This window comes from Anser brachyrhynchus (genome assembly GCF_964034855.1).
Source record: "Anser brachyrhynchus genome assembly, chromosome: 5".
Taxonomy (NCBI): domain Eukaryota; kingdom Metazoa; phylum Chordata; class Aves; order Anseriformes; family Anatidae; genus Anser; species Anser brachyrhynchus.
The window spans coordinates 39,888,214-39,911,631 of record NC_137699.1 but is presented as its reverse complement, the minus strand read 5'-3'; the positions used below and the strand labels follow the sequence as shown (position 1 = coordinate 39,911,631).

The 23,418-nt window shown below is 40.1% G+C and overlaps 1 protein-coding gene across 2 annotated transcripts in view; it reads right to left on the bottom strand.

The window, feature by feature from the left end:
- The window catches only part of PRORP (protein only RNase P catalytic subunit), a 46,644-nt gene that overhangs the window by 19,420 nt on the left and 3,806 nt on the right, over positions 1-23,418 (bottom strand). For both annotated transcript variants that reach the window (XM_080594868.1, XM_080594869.1), the window contains exons 4-5: positions 20,553-20,685; positions 8,054-8,161 (exon numbers count right to left, since the gene is read on the bottom strand). In XM_080594868.1, the coding sequence (XP_080450994.1) occupies positions 8,054-8,161; positions 20,553-20,685 (241 nt within the window). The remainder of the gene's footprint in view (positions 1-8,053; positions 8,162-20,552; positions 20,686-23,418) is intronic.

Below are 23,418 nucleotides of genomic sequence, written 5' to 3'. Positions count from 1 at the left end.
TTCGTTGCACCTTTTCTCCCTGAGATAAAACAGCTTCTAAACATGTGTACTTTCCTACTTCTACTAAAAATAGAATATCATCTATAAAAGCCAAGTGTGAATCAAAAATTTATTGCTTTTCAATGTACATAAATCCAGATGTACATAAATGAATCCAATCATTGTTCTAAGGATTTTATCTACATTACCTTTAAGGCGACATACAGAGAAACAGCATTTCTCAGGCTCAAAGCAAATATTTATTCTTGCATAGAATTGGCCTATAATAAACCAACCACCACGTTTTCTGGCTTGCATCCCTATGTTCATATCACTATTCAATAGGAGTTTCCACACAAAGATCACTTCCAAAGAAGCAGTTCCGTTCCCTAAAGACCAGGTTTCAGATCTGGAAGCACAGCATACCTCTTATTGCCATATGATAACATTTCCATAATTAGATGAATCAGTTGGGCTGCCCGAAGAAAGTTCACCTTTTGGTTTCTAAGGGAGAAGTGAAAACAGCATGACTCAAACTCACCCAGTTCGGAAGATACCCTCATTTGACTTCGTCACCCAGAGTTTAGAGGGACTTCTCCGCAACACAACAAACAACCTGTTGCTACAACTACAAAGTTCACCTGAACATGAATCATCAGGGCACGTTCATTCTGCTCTGTCGAATTTCAAGCTCATATACCTGGTGATGTACAAGCATTATTATTATGAAAGATATTATGCAATTTCCCTTATAAAAAAAGGAGTGCTTGGGTGCTCCTGTACTTATCTTAACATTCGATTTGCTCCTATTGCCAAATACAAAGGCAGAAATGATAAATACCAGACAGGAACCACAACAGTTCACTACGTTAATCACAAGTTTTTTATTATTATTATTAAAAAAAAAAAAAAGAAGCCTTATAGCCAGAGGCCAACAATAGTAAGGGGAGGCACCACCAGAAAGTATTGGACTTGGGCAGAAAACGACAGGGAGAGGTTATCAAAACACCTGATAGTCAGATTTCTTAACCTGCTCAGTTTCTGCTGCTTTATTCTTCTCACCAGGAAATGCAAAATCAGATTGGGTAACTCTAAAATGAAAGTGGAAGCATACATGCCTACTACTTGAAGGAGCATTTCTAGAATCTCTGACACTTGTGTCAAATACGCCTTCAACTATCCTATATGTGTGAAGCTGAATACATTAAATGCTCCTTTATTTCTCTTTTAGCCACAAATGGAAATTATCCAACTGTTCTGAAGAACTTCAAGGAGAAAAGATTGACTCTTGAGGCCTTTCCTCTAAGTTTGAAGCAAACGTCCCTTCACCTCTTTTTCCCCTTCACCTCTCCTGAGGAGCGTAACAGCCTTGCTCTTATTCTTGATCTAGTGGACAAAAATTTACGAACTGGACCTATCCTATTCAGCATGGCACAAATATGAGGGGGGATAAATTTCAGCTTATCAGTCCCTTACATGTGACTTCAGGGAAGAGATTCACTCAGTCCACCTGCTGAGATATTCAAGGACCCTCAGAAATTAACAGAGGAGAGATGAATGCAATGCTGAGTGTGACAGTCACATACCTCCAACACTAAAAATAAGTGCAGTTGCAAGAGTACCTGTTAGTACATGAGCTTCTTTCTATACTAAGACAGGGTCTGAATGTCAGGAGAGGTATCCTGTGGCTAAACCAAGTGATGATCACGTTACACACACTGTAGGTGATTTTCAGTGCATCCATCAAAGATCTTCAGCCTTATGATTCGAGCAATACTCAAAGGAAATGAAAGCACAGTTCTAAAGACTGCAACAGATGTTGCAAAGACAGAAATTTCTCCAACATTGAGTAACAGGGCAATGTTTAGTTATCATGGAAATGTAAACTTGGACTATCATCAGAAGACAGAAAATAGAAAGATGGAAAAGGCTGGGAGCAAATAGACAGACACGTCTGACGGCTTTGCTGAGTGGTAGGACAAGAGTTGGTAGGAGGAAGAATTGATGAACTGTCACAGTATGACAAATAAGACCTCTGTTGGATGTATTGATTCTGAACAGAGAATGACTCATGGATCTACTCAATTTTCGCTTCATTTAAAGACAGTAAAGTACTTGAACAAATCACAGATGCTGCCAAATGAGTCAAAGAAGAAAGAACATTCTTTTCCATGCATGACTTGATTTGGGGCAAATTTATTAATAAATGCTTGTTTTGCAGGAGATCTCATACAGTAGAGCTCAAGTTTTGTATTAAGTATCAGTGTCTCACTAATTGTGCAGTTGATCTCATATACATGTAGCATGGCTAAGAACAGACTTGAAGACTGGGAAAAATCACCACATGAAAACCCGAGTAATTAGTTTTTTGTCAACTATATGTATGTATGTATGTGCAGGTATTACTTTCTTTCTGTTTTTTTTAGCCTAAAAGTATTTTTTACTAAGTCAAGACATTGGAGCAAAAGTTTTCTTTGTTGTTTCCCCCAAACACCATAAGCTCCAATACATTTTTTTTCTTTTTTAATGACAGAGGATTTATTGGTGCAGGAGACCTCAAAAAAAACAAAATTATACTTCAAAATTGATTTGGGTTACTAATCCAAGAGAATGATGGGTTATTGTGGCTGGTCCTCCCCCCTCATCCCCTCGTTTTTCAATTTCTTCATTTGAAGAGCTATTCCCTTTGTCTTGATATTTGGAGAAAGAATCTTGACACTGGGAATAAAGGTCATATCAAAAAATGGTTCCAAGCTGAATTTACAATGAATAATACTTCAAAGTTCTTCAATTCTGTGGTTGCTGTTAGGCTTTCTTTCAAAAATGTAATAAGACCAGTCATCATTTCCTTGTAGACTACTATCCTACATCATGTTCTTCTCCCCTGTCCTGATGAAAGTCTTCTCACTGTCAGCTTTCCCTTCAAAGCTGCAACTTCTCTCTATCCTCTTCAATACTACTAAAGCAGTCATGGAGTCCAGGAATATCTAGCACATAAACACTAGAACAGGTAAAATTATAGTATTAGTTTTAAACTCTGAATTTCCTTGATAAAAATTTGAAAAATATTTAATATGAAAAAAAGCAGCAATAACCTGTTTTTGCTATGCTACTTGTTACCACACAGTTCACGCAAACAGCCCTTCGGAGGGTTGTTTACTCAGAGAGCAACCTCCATTCAACAAGTTTGCCGTTTTTCACCTGGAAGAAAGAGGAAATATCTACCAGGCGTGCCCTATCCCCTCTGCCCGTCTCAGCACCCCAGCTACAGCAACCCCAGCCTGCCCTTTTGTGCAGGAAGGCAGCTTTGGTGGCTCAGCTGGCAGGGGCTGACGGCTGCTGCAGGCAGAAGGAGGTGAGGCAGGGGCGGCTGCCAACTGCTGCCACCGGGCCGGGATGGGAGGGGAACTGCAAGGCTCTGGCTTCGTCAGCTGTTGTACAGGCCCACTACAATTTGCATGGGAATTATATGAACTTGTGTAGTCCAGTTATAGAAATGCTGATTAAGTTTGGAAGTAACCACTTTGAACTCTCCGCCAAGAGCGAAAACTATTTCTTTGTGCAGTATCTGCCTTAACGAATTCGGTCTGGGAGCATTTTACCAATCTTTTAGATGTCTGAGTTTAATACAGAGATTAGGGAGTGAAAAGTTAGGGCTGAGCTGGCCCCAACTGCTGAACTGTTTGAAGAAGGGAATTGTGAGTTTGCTTTGATCTGTCCCAACACACATTTGAGATATATATAACTCAGCTATGTCTAAGACCAGCTGGGTACAGCTATGAAAGGAGCTGGCTGCATACCTCATTTACAATAGAGCAATCTCAATGTATATTTAAAATAGTGAAGTCCTCCCTAAATCATGCTTGCTGACCATGCTCCCCTGCCCATCTTGCTCTCCCCCCTGCCCTGGCCCTTACAATCTAGGGGTAGCTGGGAAGAGCTCAGAGTTCCTTGACTCCTCTCCCACATCCCAAGAGGGATGCTTCAGAGCCTCGTTATCCTGCCTGCACTTAGATTCCCCTTGCTTCCGAGGAATACTTCTACTGAAAACAGTGATAAACAGGAAAAAATGCATTTGAGAGTTATGTAACAGTTTGTGTTCAAGAAGACAACCGGACGGCCAGCGCGTGGAAATTCCCTCTCTTGACCTTTACAAGGTGAACGGCAGGAACACTACAGGGAGTTGGGGCAGCAGGGAACAGGGAGTTCCAAATGTCATTGTGTAGCTGCAGACTGATGTAATTAGATACACCTGGAGGAAAGGATTAACTCTAAGTCACGACACAGCCAGAATGAACTTTGCTTAGTCAAACTGCAAGGATAGCTCAGTTTATAAACTACCAGCTTTGCAGTACAAACTGTGACTGACTCATCAAGGCAAATACACATCAGGTACAGTCTTAAATAGGAACAGAATGTAATGCCCAAAAAAGACGTATGACAACTATTTTACACGTTATGGGAGTCTGTTTCTATTGTTCAGATCATATAGCAAAACTAACTTCCATTCCATGGTATCTTCTAATTAGGAATTAATTATAATGTCTAATTTAAAACGACACAGTAACTTGCAAAGTGTCGAAAAGAGGTACTTGCTAATAACCAGTGCTGCAGCTTTACAGCGACTGCCTTCAAAAGAGATGATCTCACCACTCCCTAGCCCTTAAAAATGCTTGTTCCCATCCTCATGCTACCTCCTCTTTTGTCAGTAATTGATGCAGCCGCTTGGTGATTTGTACCAGGAAACAGCTCTAGTTTAAAATCAACCTGGCAAAAAAGTGGATTGTAATTACAAAGTGACTGTGTCATATAATAGAGAAATTACCACAGAATATTCCTGTAAATCTGCCAAGTCAATAAGATTCATGATGATCTGCTAAGTAAGTGCTGGCTGTGAAGACTGAAGGTGCCTGGGGCTACTGGAAGTCACATATGTAGTTTTCCAGAATGTCAGAATACTTTGGGGATTACACAAGTAAAAGTCATTCCTTTAACTTCTGCTGTTTTTCCTTTTCTTCTCATCCCATAAGGTACTTGTGCCTTGCCCCTACACCCAGCCACTTTCCAAGACGCCTAGAGAATGCCTAGAGGGAATTACAAATATTAAGCTGTTTGAAAAAGAAAGTACTATTTTATCAATGTTTTATTATATTTTTGTTAAATGTAAATAAAAATGAGACTGCATTAAAATTGCCACAAATCTTATGCCATCTCCTACGTTTAACTATGACTTTTATTCTGCTATTTACTCTAAATTGTATAAGAGGTGGTCCAACAAGCTAACAATTTGCAGCTTTTGACACAGGTTCTTGGAAATATACTCTAATATTATTATTTCTCAAGAAAAGCAGACTAGGTCACTGAAGAATCACAACACGCCCCTCTTCTAAATTGGCCAGTCATACTATCCTAGCCAGCCACCCTGACCTCAGCAGCCTTCACTGTTAGCTTTCTCTATCCTTCAGACTCTGCCTCCAGCTTCTCTGGCATTTATTTCTCCTCTTTGTCCTCTCAGTTCTGCATTTTGTGCCCCGGACCTGCCACTTCCCATTCAGCTGCCTCTGCCGCAGGGACAGCAGCCTCCGGAGAGGAAGCGCTTTGTGGCAGAATTAGACCTCAAAGCTCAGCCTACAGCTTGCAGAGGTCAGCAGTCACAGATGGGGGCTACTCCCCCAGCACCAACACTGATCAGGAAAGCTACACCAGCAGAGATTCCTGTGGCCTTCCCTGCCATCATCTGGAGGAAACGTTTGGAGACAGAAGAAAGGGTTGCTCTGTTTTGCATTGCTGTTTCTGTTTCCTTTTATTTTGTTCAGCTGTGTCTTGAAAAAAATAAATAAACCAGAATACATGCTTCTTATCCAAAGCACCTAAAATAAGAATAAAGGCACAATCCTTTCCTGATATGCTACAGTGCAAGAATTCAGGCTCACAAAGAAAGAAAACACTCCTAATTAGCATCCTACATGCTCTCACATTCAAACTGTGCCACAGTTCAAGTGGGTAAGTGCAATGTTCCACATTTAAGTGGATAAAACAGTATACTCATCAGTTAATAGAATAATCATGTATAAATACATCTACCATTAAAAAACAAAGTATCTCAATGAATACAGGGGCTCAATAGAAGAAAAAAGTATCCAGTCGTTCATATGTCTAGAAGAGTATTTCTTCAGGATGGTTGGAGCAGCGAAGAAGCTGTTTTGTCACTTAGAGCATGAATATACACTTCCTATAAAAAAATACATTCTATCCAGCCAGTAAATATCTAGAGATGAAAGGCATAGAAAAACTAATGGGCATTTTCATCCTATCTCTTGTAATGACTTCACACTCTCAAAAACAGGACTGAGCTAACAGGAGCATCAAAAGACTACTTGGCAGAAACTCCAATGATTAACATTTCGGGTGCATGGCAAGATGCAGTAATAATTAACAGCACCATAGCTTGCAGAACAAGTAAATTTTAGTTAAGAGAATCTTTCTCAGGAGGTAAGATGGGATGAGCCCAAGTTAGTGTTCTGTCATGCAGGAAGAAAAAGCAGACAATCTGTAAATACCTAGGACTCATGAAAGATCCAACCTGCATCTATACGGAATCATCTAAATGGAAGCTGATGCTGCCATACTGTCCTTCTGGAGCTGCTCAGCAACATAGATCCTAAAATCCTTCCAGTGAACAAGGCAGAATCTAAAAAGGAATTCAAAGGCAGCTTATGCTGCTCAACATGCTAATATCTCCTAGTAAGATTTCTGACCAGAGATCAGAAGTAATTATCCCGCAAAACCAGGCTTGCTCTTTGCTCCATTGCCTCCAACATTTAGTGAACATTCAAGACCCCAATCAGAGCTCCCACACTGGGACAGGCATGTACTGATGCAGGACATCAACAAAACAACACTTCGTTTCTCTTCTCCCTTTGGCAGCATAAATCTGTCTTCATAGGTCTTAAAACATTGTGCCACTGCATGCTGCCTGGGATTCTTCTCAGATAATCAACACTTCCTCCATGATCCCATGCAAACAACTTGTGAACTTCCTTTTCTACTTTCATTCTAAGGAAAGTACCCTCTTCGTGAGCCAGCATCTCATGAAGCTTCATTGCAGCTCTTAAACATCTTTCAGCAGGTTTATCTCAGCTCCTTAGCTCAGCTGCTTTTATCTCCATATATAAAAGGATATCCTGCCTCTTCAGAATAGTTTTGAAGTAGTTCTAAGAACAAAAATGTATTTCTTGTAATTACTAGAAGTAAATTACTTCCTTTTTTTATCAAACTCATTTATAACTTAGTTTTAATTTCAAGAGCTTGAAAGTTTAAAGACTTGCTTTGGAAGACATGGGGGGAGCTACTTTGTTATTCCTAATTTAAAATAAATATTTCATTGGAACTACAACAACAACAAAACATTAAGCCATTTCTTAAGAAAATGCCAAAAAGGAGTGCCAAGAATTCTCAAAGATTGAGAAAGGTACTCTCAAAGGTATTAGCAAAAAAAAAAAAAAAGATTCTCAAAGGTATTGGCAAAGAAGCTGGATTATTCTTCTAAAAATCACCAAGTGGAAAGAACTGAAGCCAGTCTGAGTTGCCCTTGTAAGAACAGAACTCAAATGCTTAAGACAATAGCAAGTGAAATAAAGTTTAAACTTATAAAGGATGCAGTCTGAACTAGGGGGTTATTTCAAGAGAAAGATTTACCAGCATAAGTGCATTAGACTATATCTTCTGTACAGTAGGTTTATTCTGTTCCCCATTGTTAAGAAAACAGAGAAACACACAACGTATGTCCTAGTAAAGTTACTATCAATAACTTATCTCTAACTATGAGCATTGCGTACAAGGGAAATTTATGTATCATTTTATATGACTAATACAGTTAAGTGTGTAAGAACCAACATCTCTCCACTGATTATTTTCATTTGTGAAGTCTAGATAAGTCTTTGGACTGACTGTAACATGCTACAAAAATGTTTGACCAATTTCTCAAGAGGGTAAGTAATAATGAGTCACTAATTGTTCCACCATCAGCCTAGGCATACACAAAACTCTTAATTAATATTTAACCAGCACTTACATTTTCACACTGCAACTTTCTGGGTTTTATGTGGGAAACATTGAGTCCATCAATAACAATATCAAACGGAAGTCGATTTTCCACAAATGTTTGAAAGGCTTCAAATTCCTGAAATAAAGAAAGAAAGAAATTGAAAGGGTAGGGGGAAGAATATGTTTAGTTTAACACAAAGTTTTTATTCAGTTTTTATTAAAAACAAACAAAACAAAACACTAAATCTCTCATTTTCTCCTTTGTTGGTTATAATTCACATCTTGTATATTTGCTAAAACAAACATATGCACAAAATTGTACCTTCTCTAGCCATAAATGTTACAGTGGATGCTTTCAACATAATTTTAAGTTACATTAGTACTGAAAACCAAAACTTTGCAGTCATCTAGATTTTAAAAAATTATAAACCAAACCAAACATTTTTGTAAAGATACATGTCTATACTCATTGTTATGGAACAGCTGTGGAACAAAGCAATACTGCTGGAGTATGACACTATCGCTAGTATTTCCAATATGAAAGCATCATGCTTAGTTTCTCTGTAAGAATTCTGAAATCCTTGAATGCCAGTCTTTGGATAATAGGATCTATGTTTAAATAAACATTCATTTACAAACACAGCCCTCTGCTTGTGAGAAATGCACAGCCTTAAGCCCAGCAAAACAATGAATTTCTTACTAGGTCAGAAACATAATGCAGTGATTGAGCAAACAAAGAGCATCCATCCATTTTTTTCCTAACAGAAGGAAAACCACAATTGCTTTAGCCCTGAGAGCCCAAAGGAGAACAGAATACAAAGTCTTAATCAAGGCTTTGGGAATTCCTATTTTGATTTTTGAGTAAAGGTTTAGTGTTTTCAGCAGATGCTTGCATTAGACTTCTACTTCCTGCTGATATTGTGCCAAGTGGTGTGCAGTGACCTTGTTTCATAATAGACCCTTCTACTAACAGGTACAACTTATTTATCAGGTAGTGGAGGTTTCACAGCCCCAGGCTCTCAGTGACACAACAATCGCAAATTTCATCCCTTGGGCTCAAAATTCCAGAACCACTCTTCTAATCTTACTTTCTCACATTTATCCATATAGCAATATGTAAAACTAAAGAATTACAAGCCCCACACCCCACACCAAACCAAAAACCTTTATAGCATATACAACTCTTCCTCAGAGAAAGAAATGAAATAATTTATTTGTTTAGAAGATATATTGCTGTCAGGCAGTACCAAATGATAACCAACTTTAACAAATTTAGTCAGGATACTTACAAATTACACTAGAACAAGGGTTACTTGTATGCAGAGTATAAACAAACCAAGCAAGACAAGAGTGCATCATTCAGGTGTTAAAATTTCAGTCACTAGCAGAGGCAGTGGGGACGAGAGAAGCAACTGCAGAAAACAACGAGGATTCCTGGCTGCCAGGCTCATTGGACTCCCCTGTGGTTCATCATCAGGTGAGCCATCGCTGTAACACTGGGCGGCTGGCTGAAAGGAGCGGAAGGCAAGAAAGAGGAAAACGCATGCAGAATGAGGGTAAAATAGGAAAGTTTTGAGGCAAAAATGAGTAAGAATGGAAAAGACAAAATAAAGTGAAAGATGCAAACACATGGTGCACACTCCAACAGAGTGCTATTTTCCCAATGCCAACATTGTTTGACGCAACTCTGACTACAGTCAGGTACACATTTCTAGAAAACATGGCATACGTATAGCCTTGTCTTCAAGGGCTCAGTGCAATACAGAACAAACGTTTTGTGAAGAATCCTTAAAGAGGTATTTTATTTCAAGTGCCAATAGTTACGGAGCAGTTCCTTGAGGGGATGAGAGCTCCTTGAGTGCTCTGCCGAGGAAACACTGCATCACCCAAGCAGGGTGGGCAGCAGAGGAGGCGGGCAGGGGGTGCTCCCCTCAGCACTTTGCTCTTTGCTCTGCTCCTTCTCCTCTCCCAGCAGGAGCTGCCAGCAGGGGCCTGCTAAGCGGGACAGGCTCAGTGCCTCTCAGCAGCCAGCTCCTGGCTCTCTCTGGTTTACTTTCGGAGCAGGGGAGAAGCTGCAGCCCTTACAGTGCTCCCTCGCCCCCCCACCTTGCCCTGCCATCTCCTCCTGGCCACGTGTCCGGCCCCAGCCCCAGCCGAGGCCTGTCAGCGTGTCCCGGCGGGCCCCCAGCTCTGCGCGGCTCTTCTGCCTCACTACCAGGAAACGCCGCAATACAGCAGGGAGAGAAAGAGAAAACACTCCCAGTACCAGTAAACGATGCGATTCTGGAGGAAGAGAAGGCTTGCTGCCACAGGAGACTGTTTTCCACACAGGGGGAGATGAGGAGTTAATGGCCATTTGTCTTTTGCACTTACTCTGCTAGGTTTAATTTATGTCATCAAATTCAGAAGACTCCTCAGTGACAAGCCTTAGAGAGATTAAAAATCCCCAAGGATCTCTTCATTTTCTCCTCTCCACCCACGTTTCCCCAGCAACACACAAGATTGCTCCTTTCCTTTTCCAGAAAAACAAAACAAAGCAAGAAAAAAAACAACACAACACACCTGAAAGAACCATAGAAGATCCAGGTCTCCTTCCCTGAGAGAGAGCTTTTGAGTTGTCAAATTTACCATCCTCTCCAGACACAGGGAAGGAAAAGGGCAAACCCTGGGAGCAAGCAGCAGGCTATGCCATCCAGGTGCAGTACAAAGAGTTATCCATTCATACACACTGACTTACACGAGAGGAGAGAACGTATACAGTCTGAAGGATGCTAATCTTTCAAAGATCAGGATTTGTCTGTATTTTATCCAAATCTTACAGCTACGGTAATAAAGAGATGATTCATCTAGAGTTCTTTAAAGATACTCCCCTCACTAGCCATCTGGAAAAATAAATTGAAAATCTTCCTTATAAAGAGGAATTAAGCAGAGCACAGCTGCAGCCAGGATACAACTGATCAGGAGAAGCCAGACCCCAAAATCACCCATGTGGTACAACAGTGATGTGAAGGTTGATTTAGGCAAAAGGAATCCAAACAGGATTCCCCTTCCAAACTGAGGACGCGTTGCCTGATCTAAATGCACCAGTGTGTTTGCCAGATAGGGAGATAATGTGTACAGGAAACCAAAAAGGAACATTTAGATGAAAACTTCCTGCTGAACACAACAGGGAGCACTTCTGATGAACCCTTACAAGATGCCAACAAGTAGCGAGACATCTCTCTTCACACACAAGAGCACTCAAACAAACACAGCAAACACTACAGCAATTGCTAACTTGTTCCAACTGGGTTTGCCTCAAAACGATGCTGAGGAGAAGTTTCTCTTAATGCAAAGGAGCTACAGAAAAGTGCTGCAACAAACTGTGCAGCAATTCTGCTGCGTTTGCTGCCAGGTGTTGCGCAGGAGCCTGTGTGCCTGATGAACGTGCCTCGCTGCAGCAGGAACATGGGCAGCCTGCAGAAAGGAGGTTGCTGTGGTACCCTGCGTGCAAAACAAAAGGGAATTGGGAAAAAAAAAAAAAAAAAGCCTGATTTCATTCATTGCCTCGCTGGGAAAATAGGGAAATGCCAGCTACGCAATCATTAGAAGTGATTCATAGCCACTTTTACTAAGAGATCTTATGTTTGCAAATGGACACCACACTGACTAAATCGATTTATTACTAAGAGCCAGCCATAACAAACCCATTATGGAATTTATCCTGACATAAAGAAGTGAAGACATTTAAACTATTTTTTTGTTTAACCACTAGCATGTGGGTAGCTGAAGTCTATTCATATCTCAGCCAAAGCACGAAACGATTGCACATTTTTTTGGTACTCAACACCAGCTGGATGTCTCACGCTGTATTTCACCATCCTTTTTTACTGGTTTGTACTGGTGCTGCCACAGAAAGAGATGTTTCTACCTTCTTCCTTCTCTTAGCCATTCATTCCTAGCCTAACCCCACCTCTACCTATGCAAACACATCTGTTGGCACAACAAGGAAGGCTGGAAGGGAACAGACTTCAGCCTGCACCAGTTGCCCTGGTCAGGTCAGAGCACAGAAGTCTGTACTGGCACAACGTGCAGAAAGCACACAGTCTAGGAATGAGGCTGGGAGCAGGTGAGACTCCTGGGGTCACCGGGTAGTGCTGACTGTGCTAACTCCCAGGATTGTGAAACTACAGAATTTTGTGAGAGTTTTGGTGATCTCTCAACCTGAGGTATTGGAGTGAAAGTTTAAGATCACTGAAAGGTTAGATCATAGCATTTTTTCTACACAAATCTAAATAGGAAATGTACTGGAAACTAGAAATAGAAATCATGGTCTTTCTCAAATTCTTCAACAATCCAAAATGTCCCCTAATCTAAATGCCAAAAAACAAAGTACAAAATGCATACAAAGGAGGTACATGAGCAAATCCATAGAGGACTTTAAATACAAGAAAGGCCATTATGCTCATGCAAACACATGGAATTTGGGAAGAAAAAAAAAAACAACTACCAAAAGCTATTAAAATCACTGGAGAAGCAGCTGCTTGTCACTCCTTCCAAACAATAGAATCTGTGCTCACTCATCAGAAAGGGTGGAGACACGACAAGTTGATTATGAAGTACAAAGCTATAGTTACCAACATATATATTTTACAGAAGCATTCACCATATTCTAAGGTTTGTACAACAGAAAAAGCAGTGCTTCCCCTCTCCACATTGAATGGCAATATACTCAAGTGCAAGGAAAGAGTATACTCGAATTAACAGAATATGATATTGCACTTAAATATCACACAGCCCTACCCTAAGAATCAGTGTGTTTTTCAACACTGAAAGCAGCTTTTAGGGAACTGAAAACATTCACTTTTTAGCAGTTTCATAAAACGTAAAGCGATGGGGGCTGCTTTGTTTTTGGCAGTGTTTCCTGATATCAGAAGAAAAACACAGGAATGAGCATTAGTGTGTGAGAAATAAAATTCAGCTGTCAAACTGAAATCCAGCCAATTTCTTTTAAGGCGCCTTGTGTTGCAACTACTGGAGCCCTCTTAAGTCTGTTTGTTGCTGTGCCTGAAGGGTTTAAATATTTCCCCCACAGTTTCAAAGCCTGGAAATCCCCTTCAAACCCGTATAAGCAGGAAGGCTTTTCTCAGTATTGTGTATGGTAACACTATGTACTCTGGATTGCATACGATTTGTTTGCCCTCTATTATTATGCCTGCAGAGTTAACAAACAATGCAAGAGTCTCCAACCGCTGTGTCGCTGTGTCCGTAACCTCCAGAGATACTGTCACAAACAAGAAGGACCTGGGGTGGGAGGCAGAGAGCAGGCACGCTGGCAGCCCAGCAGCGCTGTTGCAGGACTTGGTGCTGGCTGATGTGGGTCCGTCACACCAACAGTGCAGAACTCAGGCCTCAGCAACCCAGGCAGTGCACTTCTGAGATGTCCTTCCTGAGCACACTTAACATGGAGGAAGGAACAAGAAGTTTGTGATGCTGCCCTCAGTGAAAAAATGCCCTCATCTTTGCACTGCTGCCTTTGGAGATGAACTTGAATGCCTAATAACACTGTAACTGGCATTAAAGACAGACAGTGGAACAAAAAAGCCATGCAATGTGAACTGCACCAAAAAAAAAAAAGAGCATCCAAGTACACAAGGCAGACTAGCACTTACTTAGTGCTAGTCCATAATCTCCATGTGGAAAGATGCCTCATGAAAATCAGAGAGCCAAATATACCTCCCTGCTGCCTTCTCCGTTATGCTGGTACAAATGCTTGAAGTGAATCTAAGCAAGGAACAGATTTAGCTGAAAAACCACCCAAGAGAAAATAAAACCTGATTTTGTCATCTAGGCTTGTCCATACTCAGAATATTTCCACTCAGAATATCTCCACTCAGAACTGGAGAACTGAATGGCACCAAATGTTCTAACCCTATTTTAATATTTCTGGAAACAATCCAGAGAATTATAAACCAGAATCTGTGCATTGTAGCAGGATTGGTCAGATTATGGAAAACTGTATAAAACCACTGGAACACCATGATCTGGAGGAGTTTCATGTGCACATCTTTTGCAAAAGACATCTCAAAAAATTATTTCCATGTGTCAATGTAGGTAAAAGAGAACCACATGACATTAATTATATTTTCAAAAAAAAAACTGACATAACTTCATAAAAAGCTACTAAACCACTGAACAAGCCATAGCATTTTCGAAAAGAGAACAAAGGGTCATGCTAAAAAATTAGCATCTTCTTTCAAAGTTCTATACTAATTCCCATATGTACATGAAATATTTTATAGACATTGATGAAAGAGAATGGCACAGAAGAAGCCAGACCAATGATGAATACAAAACCAAATTAAATTTAACATCAAAAAGATGAAACAATGCATACTATGGAAAAAAGTATACTTACATTTTACAGATTTCTGGAGGAACTGTATCTACTTATAGGATCATCATGTGTAATGAAAACATCCACTCACATTGCTGCTGTTCTAAAACAAACCTTACCAAATCTTAAGAGATAAGGCATTTGATAGATAACATGAAATTATTATAACTTGTTAAGCCATTCTAGTTACCATAAATTACAATGAAGCCCTGTGTTAGAAATTCCATAGGTCTCTGCAGCATCAGAAAAATCTGGGTTTGACCACAGCTAGAGACCAGCTCCTTGACTTAAAAGCAAGCATTTTTGGTGACGGACCAAAGGATGAAATGGTAAAGGACCATTTGATTATGCCCAAGTTCAAAGAGGTAACATTTCAAAGTGTGTATAAGAACATGAGCTCATACTAATTTTACTTTAGAAGTATTATCAAAGAACTTAGCAATATTCAAAGGCAGAGAACACTGTCTGAAGAAGTCTTAAGATCCTAATTAGTGGAATGAACGAGCTGCAACTACCAGACTGTGTATCCAAGGGGTTTCCAATAAAATAATCTCCTTGAAAATAAACTACTCAGATTAAGTCAGATTAGTTTAACTCTTAGGTGAAAATTTACTATTCTGACTTCACATTTATGGCGCCTGTCTGCCTCTGTGATCAGCTAATGAACAGGAAAAAAAAAGGAATATTTTATCAAGGTATGACATTCTAAAACCTTGGTGAATCTTTTTATTTCTTCTATTTCTCTCTATTTCTTTTTGTATGTTCTAGCTAATGCAAGGAAGATACAGATCTAGAAAATCATTGCATCAGCAAAGCAAGCGTATTTTAACCAAGGAAATGGCATTCAAAAAGATTAGAAGATTAGAAACAGATTTTTCTTACTTGATTGCCCTAACTGGAGTATTGAGTATGTTAGGAGAATTTCCAAATACAGAGGTGACAAAGGAGCAGTTTGAAAAGACTGGGTGGGACAACAGAACAGGTTTAGACAATGGATTGAAAGAAAGGAACATTATTTTCTTACGTGGTGGCCTAATTTTGGAGCACAATGAGCTGATGGCATAGTAGACAGTGACCTCAATAAAATCTCAATTCATTCCTTGTTAAATGAATCAAGAAGAGGAAGACTGGACCACCCCAGAAGATCCGACCCAACCCCAACAAAGATTCTCTAACACTGAGGTAATCAAGGGGAAGAAATACATGCTAAATTTATTTCTTGCTACTGAGGAAGCAGCTTAGTCTTTTTATTCTCTGCCAAAATAATCTCCGTGCTTCTCTTTGCTTCCATTATCAGGAGCCTCTGGGGTAAGAGAAGATGCAAGAGAAGCCTTAGAAAAATTCCAGCAGCCTTTGTATCTCATCACCCATTTCCCTGCACAGTCTTCCCTCTTCCCCTCCTCTTCCTTCCTTCCAGAAGTTCTCTCCTCTCTAGCAGATCATATCACAAGAGTGTAACATTCTCTTTGAATTAAATGGAGGCAGTAAGACAGAAAGTATGCAGGATAAGTTAGTGCTCTCAGCCTGTCTGGGCGATCTAGTACTGACATTATCCCAACATCCACCATAAACCATTACCCACCTTTATTCTACGCTTACTAAGATTCAGTACAAGCTTCAGTAGTGGACCGAGCTCTGAAGCTAGTCTTCCTTCTAACCCCCAAACTAACCTAACCAAAACACTGCAACCAAAAGAAACCCACAGCTAATCCTGAGCCCCTCAAATCTCCCCTGTTCCTGTGGCATGTTACAAGACCTAGCAACAAACCTGGCTTGAGGCAATACGGGATTCTGCCGTACTGACTACTAACCTCATCCCAATTGAGTCCAGTGGCCCATATGTAGCAGAGAAAAAATAATTAAAAAAAGTTCAGCCCTGTCTACAAATGTTGTGTCTTATCTTTGTAGGTTTTCCTAGATCTATGACAGGACTCTTCAAGATCCAGGAGTCAGCAGGGCTAGTAGTGGTGTATTTAATTCTAATTGCAATGCTAACCCTATTCTTATCCAAGGACCATATTCAACCCATAACTAAAAATTAGCCACAAGGCAGTAACGGACTTGATCATCACTGTTGTTATTCTGCAACACCTGTAAAATCATCTGTAGAATAAAAACTGTTCAGCACTGGTTGTCCTATAATGAAATGAGTTATAAGTCACTTTTTTGATTCCTGTTGTTGCTGACTGTCATAACACATTTGTTCCTACCAATGTCACTTCTGTTCTAATGCTGTGACCAAACCAGAGCCGTACTGAGCGAGCACTTCAAGTATTTTAACTCCCAAATATCAGCTCTTGCCTTAGTCTTGTCCATAGCCCAACACCAGCACGCACCCAAAAGGCTACCAGTAAGCTCTTCATCTCCACTGCTATTAGCTTTCATTCGATCCTAATGAACTTCTAAGATTCTATCAATAACTCAAGTTCTCCAGTGCCTGCTGTCCAAAACAGTAACCCCCAAACAGACTTCCAGGACTTTTGAGATTCAGCCATACCAAGTTCTTCCATCCTTGCTATCCTGAAACCCCATCCTACCTACAACCCAAAAGAACCACAAGAAGTGTCCCTGTCTAAAAAAGCCCCATTCCAGTGCAAGGTGCAGCGTTCACCAACAGGCCATATTTTGTACTCCTACTGTACATAAAAAACTTAACTGGGACTTTGAACCCTGTGATGCAGTATGGCACACACCTAGGAGGGAAGGGGGACACATGAAGCCACAGGAGAAATTCCACCCAGCCTTCTCCTTCCTTCTTCTCCTCACAAAGTCCTTTTGCTCGCTGGCACTGACAGGAAGAAGGTACCATATGGGAGCATGGGTAGAGGAGGTAAATGGCCCACACAGCCTGGGTGGAGCACACACTGTGCACTGTGAAGAACTAGATGATCTTGCTAGAAGCTGAGACTGCGTCAGACAGTTTTGGAGTACATACATTTTTTGGAATTAGTGAACTACACCATTTAGAACAGAACTCACATACAGCACAAAGGGCTTTGAGGCAAATTGTGCAGTTGGGACATGTCCACATGAAAGGAGAACCAAAGCACTGTAGGAAAGCCATCAATCTAAAAGCTGACAGAGCGCTTTATTTTCCATGCTCCTCGGAAACAGCAAAGCCTCATTCAACTGCAAAAATAACAGCAATATGAATGGGTCACTTCCTCTTCTCCCTCCAGTCTCTTATACTGTAGAAGGATTTGTAAAACCCCTTTACACAATTAGCCCAGACCTAGTGCGGGGACTTTACATGCCCACAAACCCATCTCTTCCTGCCTTCCTGCCAGCACACACACACACATCTGGCATGTGCTTCCTTCCTCCTGCACAGCAGCCCTTACCAGGGGCATGAAGTAGCTGTGAAGGGAATGAAATGGCTGCGCTTGTGTATTTGAGAGAAACAGCTGAGAGCAGCTGAGCATGAAAGTCTTCACAGCAAAAGATGCTGCTGCGTCTCAGGATACTGATTTTATCATCTCAGGCTCAATAGCAGAGCTCCCAATTAAATGCAGCCAGAGTAAACAGGCATCCAGCTGAAAGCATCACCCAGACACTGGTACAAATGTGACAGTCCTGTTACGATTGTGTTCTTCCTGGATCAGCTGCAAGGTTGCAGCTCGCTACATCTGACCAGCATCTGACATCCTTATTACACAACTTTTGGTAGTTATGAACAAAAATCTGAATTGATGGCTATTTTTAATGTGTCATAGGTATTTTCTCATCACAGATGACCATACATAGTCCAAGTAAGCCATCTTTTCAAAATATTTGAAAAGTATCGTACGCTGCCATTCTTATGTGTAATCCTAAATTGTTTGATTTTCTTTTCTAAAAGTATCTAAAGCCAAAAATCTCATTATTTTTTTAAACACAGCACAACAGACTACTGTTGGAGGATCCTCAATAAACCATACCTCTGCTCCTCACTTGCTACTCTGACTGCACGTATGCTTCAGTGAGAGTAAATTAAAAAAAAAGGCAATGACACTGCTGTAAGACAGCAGACTATTCCTTAGTGAAGAAAAAGGAAAATTCCAAATGCATTACAAATGCAATTTAAAGCATTATTGGAACAAAACTTTTTTAGAGCTCAAAACAACTCAAACTGTTTCCCTGATTAATCATTTTGTTGCAAGAAGCACTGATGCATTGAGGAAAATTAGTTAAATGAAAACAGGGAATAGAAAGTCAAAATACTTTCTATTGCAGCTACTAGAAAAACGTGACTGCCTGGAAAATGCAAAACCCCCTCTCTCATTTATTTGCCTACATCATGACTTCAGCCTCCTCACCTAGCTTCCTCTCTGGAAAACCCTGGCTGCAGGAGAAGTCGTAGAGTCTGGCATAGCAAAACTGGGCAGGATATTTTCTCCGTCACGTCTGCTTTCACAGAACAAAGGCAACAAAAAGTCCCAAAGTTATTTCTGGAAACCTCCAACACATCACAACGCTGCTTGGCCTCTGCCACACCTCCACGCTCAGCTCTCAGAGCGGGAGCGGACTCGGAGCCATGCAGCCAGCAGCGAGCACACCGAGCTTACCCCCTCCCAGCCTCCTGCTGCCCACCTGGACCAATGCCGACACGCAACTGCCCTAGAGAGGCAAATGACAGAAATGCAGCTACCGCACAAATTAGCAAAATCTATGGGCATCAAAACTTAACACGGATTCTTTGTTTCATTAGACTGCATTCACTAGATCGATCAGGTGCATTTCCACTATTGCTCAACTGGGGCGTGAATGACCCATTACAGAATTCCCTAGTTGAGCTCCTCCCCCCAGATGGTGCTGCTAATCTAGCCCTGTACACTTCACACATTTGAAATTTTCAGGACAGCAGTCACCACACAGAATGTGAATGAAGCTTCATGGACTAGACAGTTAACTGTTTCAGGCACTGAATTTTTGCTGTTGCTTTCTTTAATAAACCTACCTCAACTATAATTTTCCCAAAGGTGTTTGGAGAATGAGTAAAGTTAGTTCTACAGCATGCAATAAAACGTTTCCTTTTGTTTATCTTGTAATATTACAGAACACCAGTACCCACTGAATACTTAAAATTATTGCTATATTTTTAAGGATAATTTCACTCCCCTTCACAGCCAGATCTGCCAAAAGTCCTGAACTGAGGAGAGTATCTGTGTAGAAATTAGATATCTGAACAACAGGCTTCATACACTACAAGCACCCTGACATTAACTGTTTCAGTTTTCTTTCACTGTTATACATGTGCAAGGGCTGTGTCTGCAGAAAGCCTTAAACACAAACCTGGCATCCTCTCCCATATTTTCAGAACTGGCGCAGAACAGAGGTTCCAGCTGCTGCAAAATGACATCAATACTTACCGAGGTAAAGCAAAACCACCCCAAGATGTGGTGTGGGCTCCACCTAGTGGAGCTCAGCTTCATTCAGTATCACTATTGCTGGATCTCCACACAAAACGAGTAGGAAGCAGAACTGCAATATATAATATAGCCTATGGGAATTACTCCCTCTTGTATGTATACAACATCCTTAGAAGAGCTTGACGCTCCTGATGTATACTGTAATTATAAATATGAAAGTGCATGTTTAAAATCAAGCGGTAATTGGTTGGTCGGTTGTAAAATCTGAGTAAACAAAATGAAAAGTGGATCTTTATTGTTTCTGGCAAACAGCCACCAAACTGAAAAATCAAGTATTCGGCACATAAACACAAGCTTCATATATGATACTGAACTTATCAAGGACTTCTGCTTTTTTTGCAAGCTCAAAATGCTACATCTTACTTTGTTCTAGTTACTAAACTTTATTCCATACTTAAAATGTATCTTTTGAAGGATTAGAAGATTTCCACAGCTTTTCATTTTTTATTTAAAAACATATTTTTTCCAAGTTTCCTTTACATTTTAATTATTTCAGTATCCATTAATGACTGGTTGAAAATGTAAGAACAAAAACAATGCTAAAGAGATCAAGGTTTAGACACGTTTTATCAACAGAACTGAATACATATACATATATAGAGAGGATACTTCAAGTAAGTATCTAATGATTTATTAATGTTTAAAGCAAAGAAAAAATAAGATTTGTAGTGTTTTCAAAGAAATCTAATATTAATTATATATCACCCTCCTAGCCAACGAGCCTGACAGCATGCAAGACCTACCTGTGGACTTGTCTTTCTGAAAGTGTCAGTTCCATGTATCACATCTCTTATTATTCTTTCACTGAGATTATTATACTCCTCTTTGCTGAGCTCACTATCCTCCAGCTGATGGCTGCAAACTGGGCACTGTCCACTGTATCAATAGTGAAACAAGAAGATAAAAACAAAAGACTTTTAAATAAGAACTGCCTTAAATTTTATTAATTTGTCCGAGTATGAGCACATTTGGGGTTGGACCCGATGATCTCTTGAGGTCCCTTCCAACCCCTACAATTCTGTGATTCTTTCCAACAAATCCAACAGAGTAAAATTATGTGAAAATTAGTTGTACTCTTTCTGGGATGCATCCAAAACTCTGAAGTCACTAGAAATATTTTATGGGCTTCCATTGGATCAGGATCAAAGAGTGAACTCTAGAGACATTTGAGGATTTAGGACTAAAATTCTGCAGGTTCGTGTAGAAAAGCTGTGGTCGCTTCTGGATTTTTGTATAATCTTCCAGAACTCTGCTGTCAGAAAGAGAATAATCTTTTTAAAAATCTAGCCTTTTTTCAGTTGTTGCATGTCCCACAGCCACAGCCTCTGCCCCAACACACATTCTGAAGAAAATCAAAGTGCCATTGCTTCCAAGTACTGTTTGTTCATTCTTTTGACTCTTTCACAGTTGTCCCTCCCTTTAGCCCCTCCAAATTAAGCCTGTACAGCAAGACAATGCACAACTCCATACCCAGGTCAGAAATGTGTGAGTCATGCACCATTGCCACGAACCTCTGGGCCTACCACAAAGCTATCAGTAAGGTGTGGGTAGCAGCGGAGGACTGAGACAAAACAACATGCGTCTCAGTGCTTCAGTTGTGAACTGCATGAACTCTTTTTTTCCCCTAAAAAGCTTGTTTGAACTTTCACAGATAAGCTTTCTAAAGACAAATGAATGAGCTAAAAATATACATAGACTTCGTGGTATATATACTTCATGACGTGCATCAGTGAGCGTGGGTTAAAACTGGAAATGTTTCCAAGCTTAACTCTTTAATAACTATGTGAAAAAGGAAAAAAAAAAAAAAAGGGGTCAGAAAGGACATTAAAGAGAGCTAAGACACAACTGACTGTGAATTTCTGTAGCGTATGTTAAAGTTCTTAAGCACTTCTTCAAAGAGTATCAGACATGAGATCCACCTTGCCTCTTCATCACCAGACTGGAGATTCCAGCCACGGTACCAATAAAATAAGCAGAATCCAATGGTTTGTTCAACAGGCAATAAATTAAATAACACTTAGTCTGAACGGGTCTTTGATAATTCCCGGCTGCCAAACAATGAATTTTCCCTGCTCGCTCCCACTTAGGCTGCTCTTATATGCAGGATATGTTGTTGATGCTTCATTTTCTCTTTTCTATCTTGCCCTGTTTAGAAGCTTATATTCACACAGCTGGACATACTTTGAAGTGAAGAAATAAACATTCTTCTCTAAATCCAACACAATAACTTATTATCACAAGCACAATCTCAGAACTGAATCAAAGGCTTTGAGCTTCAAGTGTTAATACAGAACAAGTTGTTCTCCTCTGACTTTCTCCACAAAGATATCCTGGAGATACCAAGGGTAAGCCACTGTAATTTTCTAAACCATGGCAATCAGAAATGTGAAATTCTGCCAAAAACTGATGTCTGGTACACATTAATGCCTAGACCAGTACCTAAAACCAAACCAAGAGTGCATTAATTGCATAGCTGACCTCACTGACCATTTTATGATTTCATGCCGAGAAATTCCCAGACAGAAAGCTTTCACCTCTGTAAGATATGTACCTGTCCTTACAACTCATTGACTGTTAAACCACTTTTTTTGAGGGACAGAGCTAGAGTATCACGGCACCTATGTAAAACATGAAATCAGACGTGATAATTGGCTCAAAAAAAAAAATCAAGCTACAGCTTTCTATAGCTGATCTCGGAAAACCAACACTTTTGTAACTTTGCAGAGGGTTCAAGCTTCTGACTATGACTATCACAGATCAAAGAAACTAGAAGCTCAGAGAAAGAAGAAAATATCCCGGCTATAAGCATATTAGATATAACTGCCAGTATTTATAAAAAAAATCAGGACAACCTATAAACGATCCTACTGAATTTTCAAGCTCAGCTTAGGAAATAATAGTTCCTTTGGACACCAGTTACACTGAGTGCAGAGATGAGTCTAGTAACAATAACCACATGCGTTTCAGATATACCTTAAAAGGGCTTTGTCCTTTATGCTAAGGACAAAAAACAAAACAAAACAAAAAAAAAAACTTTATTACAACCTAAGGATTCTTTCTGGCAAAAGCCGTTTAATTTAAACACAACAAAACTCACGTATTCTTTTCTTTTCTTGAAACCATTTTAACTTTATTTGAATACCTATCCAGGCAGGTTACATGAAAGCTGTTTACTTCAAAATAAGAAGTATTCATATAGTTATCACGAAATAACGGCTACATAGCACCTTGCCACTGCTGCATTCACAGATTCGTAACCCACGATAGCATGCGAGGTGATCTAAGTCCCTTTAAGTCTGTAACAGCTTATACAGTAAGAAAGCAAGTTTCTACAACTTTTGAATTTTAAAACTCTTTGGAGTTTTAAAGAGGCTGAAAAGGTTGTCTAGACTGTGTTGATTTATCATAATACAGTACAGTAACACACACATTCGTACGTAATAATAACCCATTACGTTACAGTGAACAACCCCTACACTTAGGGCAGGAGTTTCACCATTCTCTCACGGGCTTCAAAAGCAGCAGTCTCTGTGTGCGCTTTTGCTTACGAGTAGCAGTGCATTATTAGGAACCACCACTTAGCGTACTACTGTGAATCACCAAAATAGC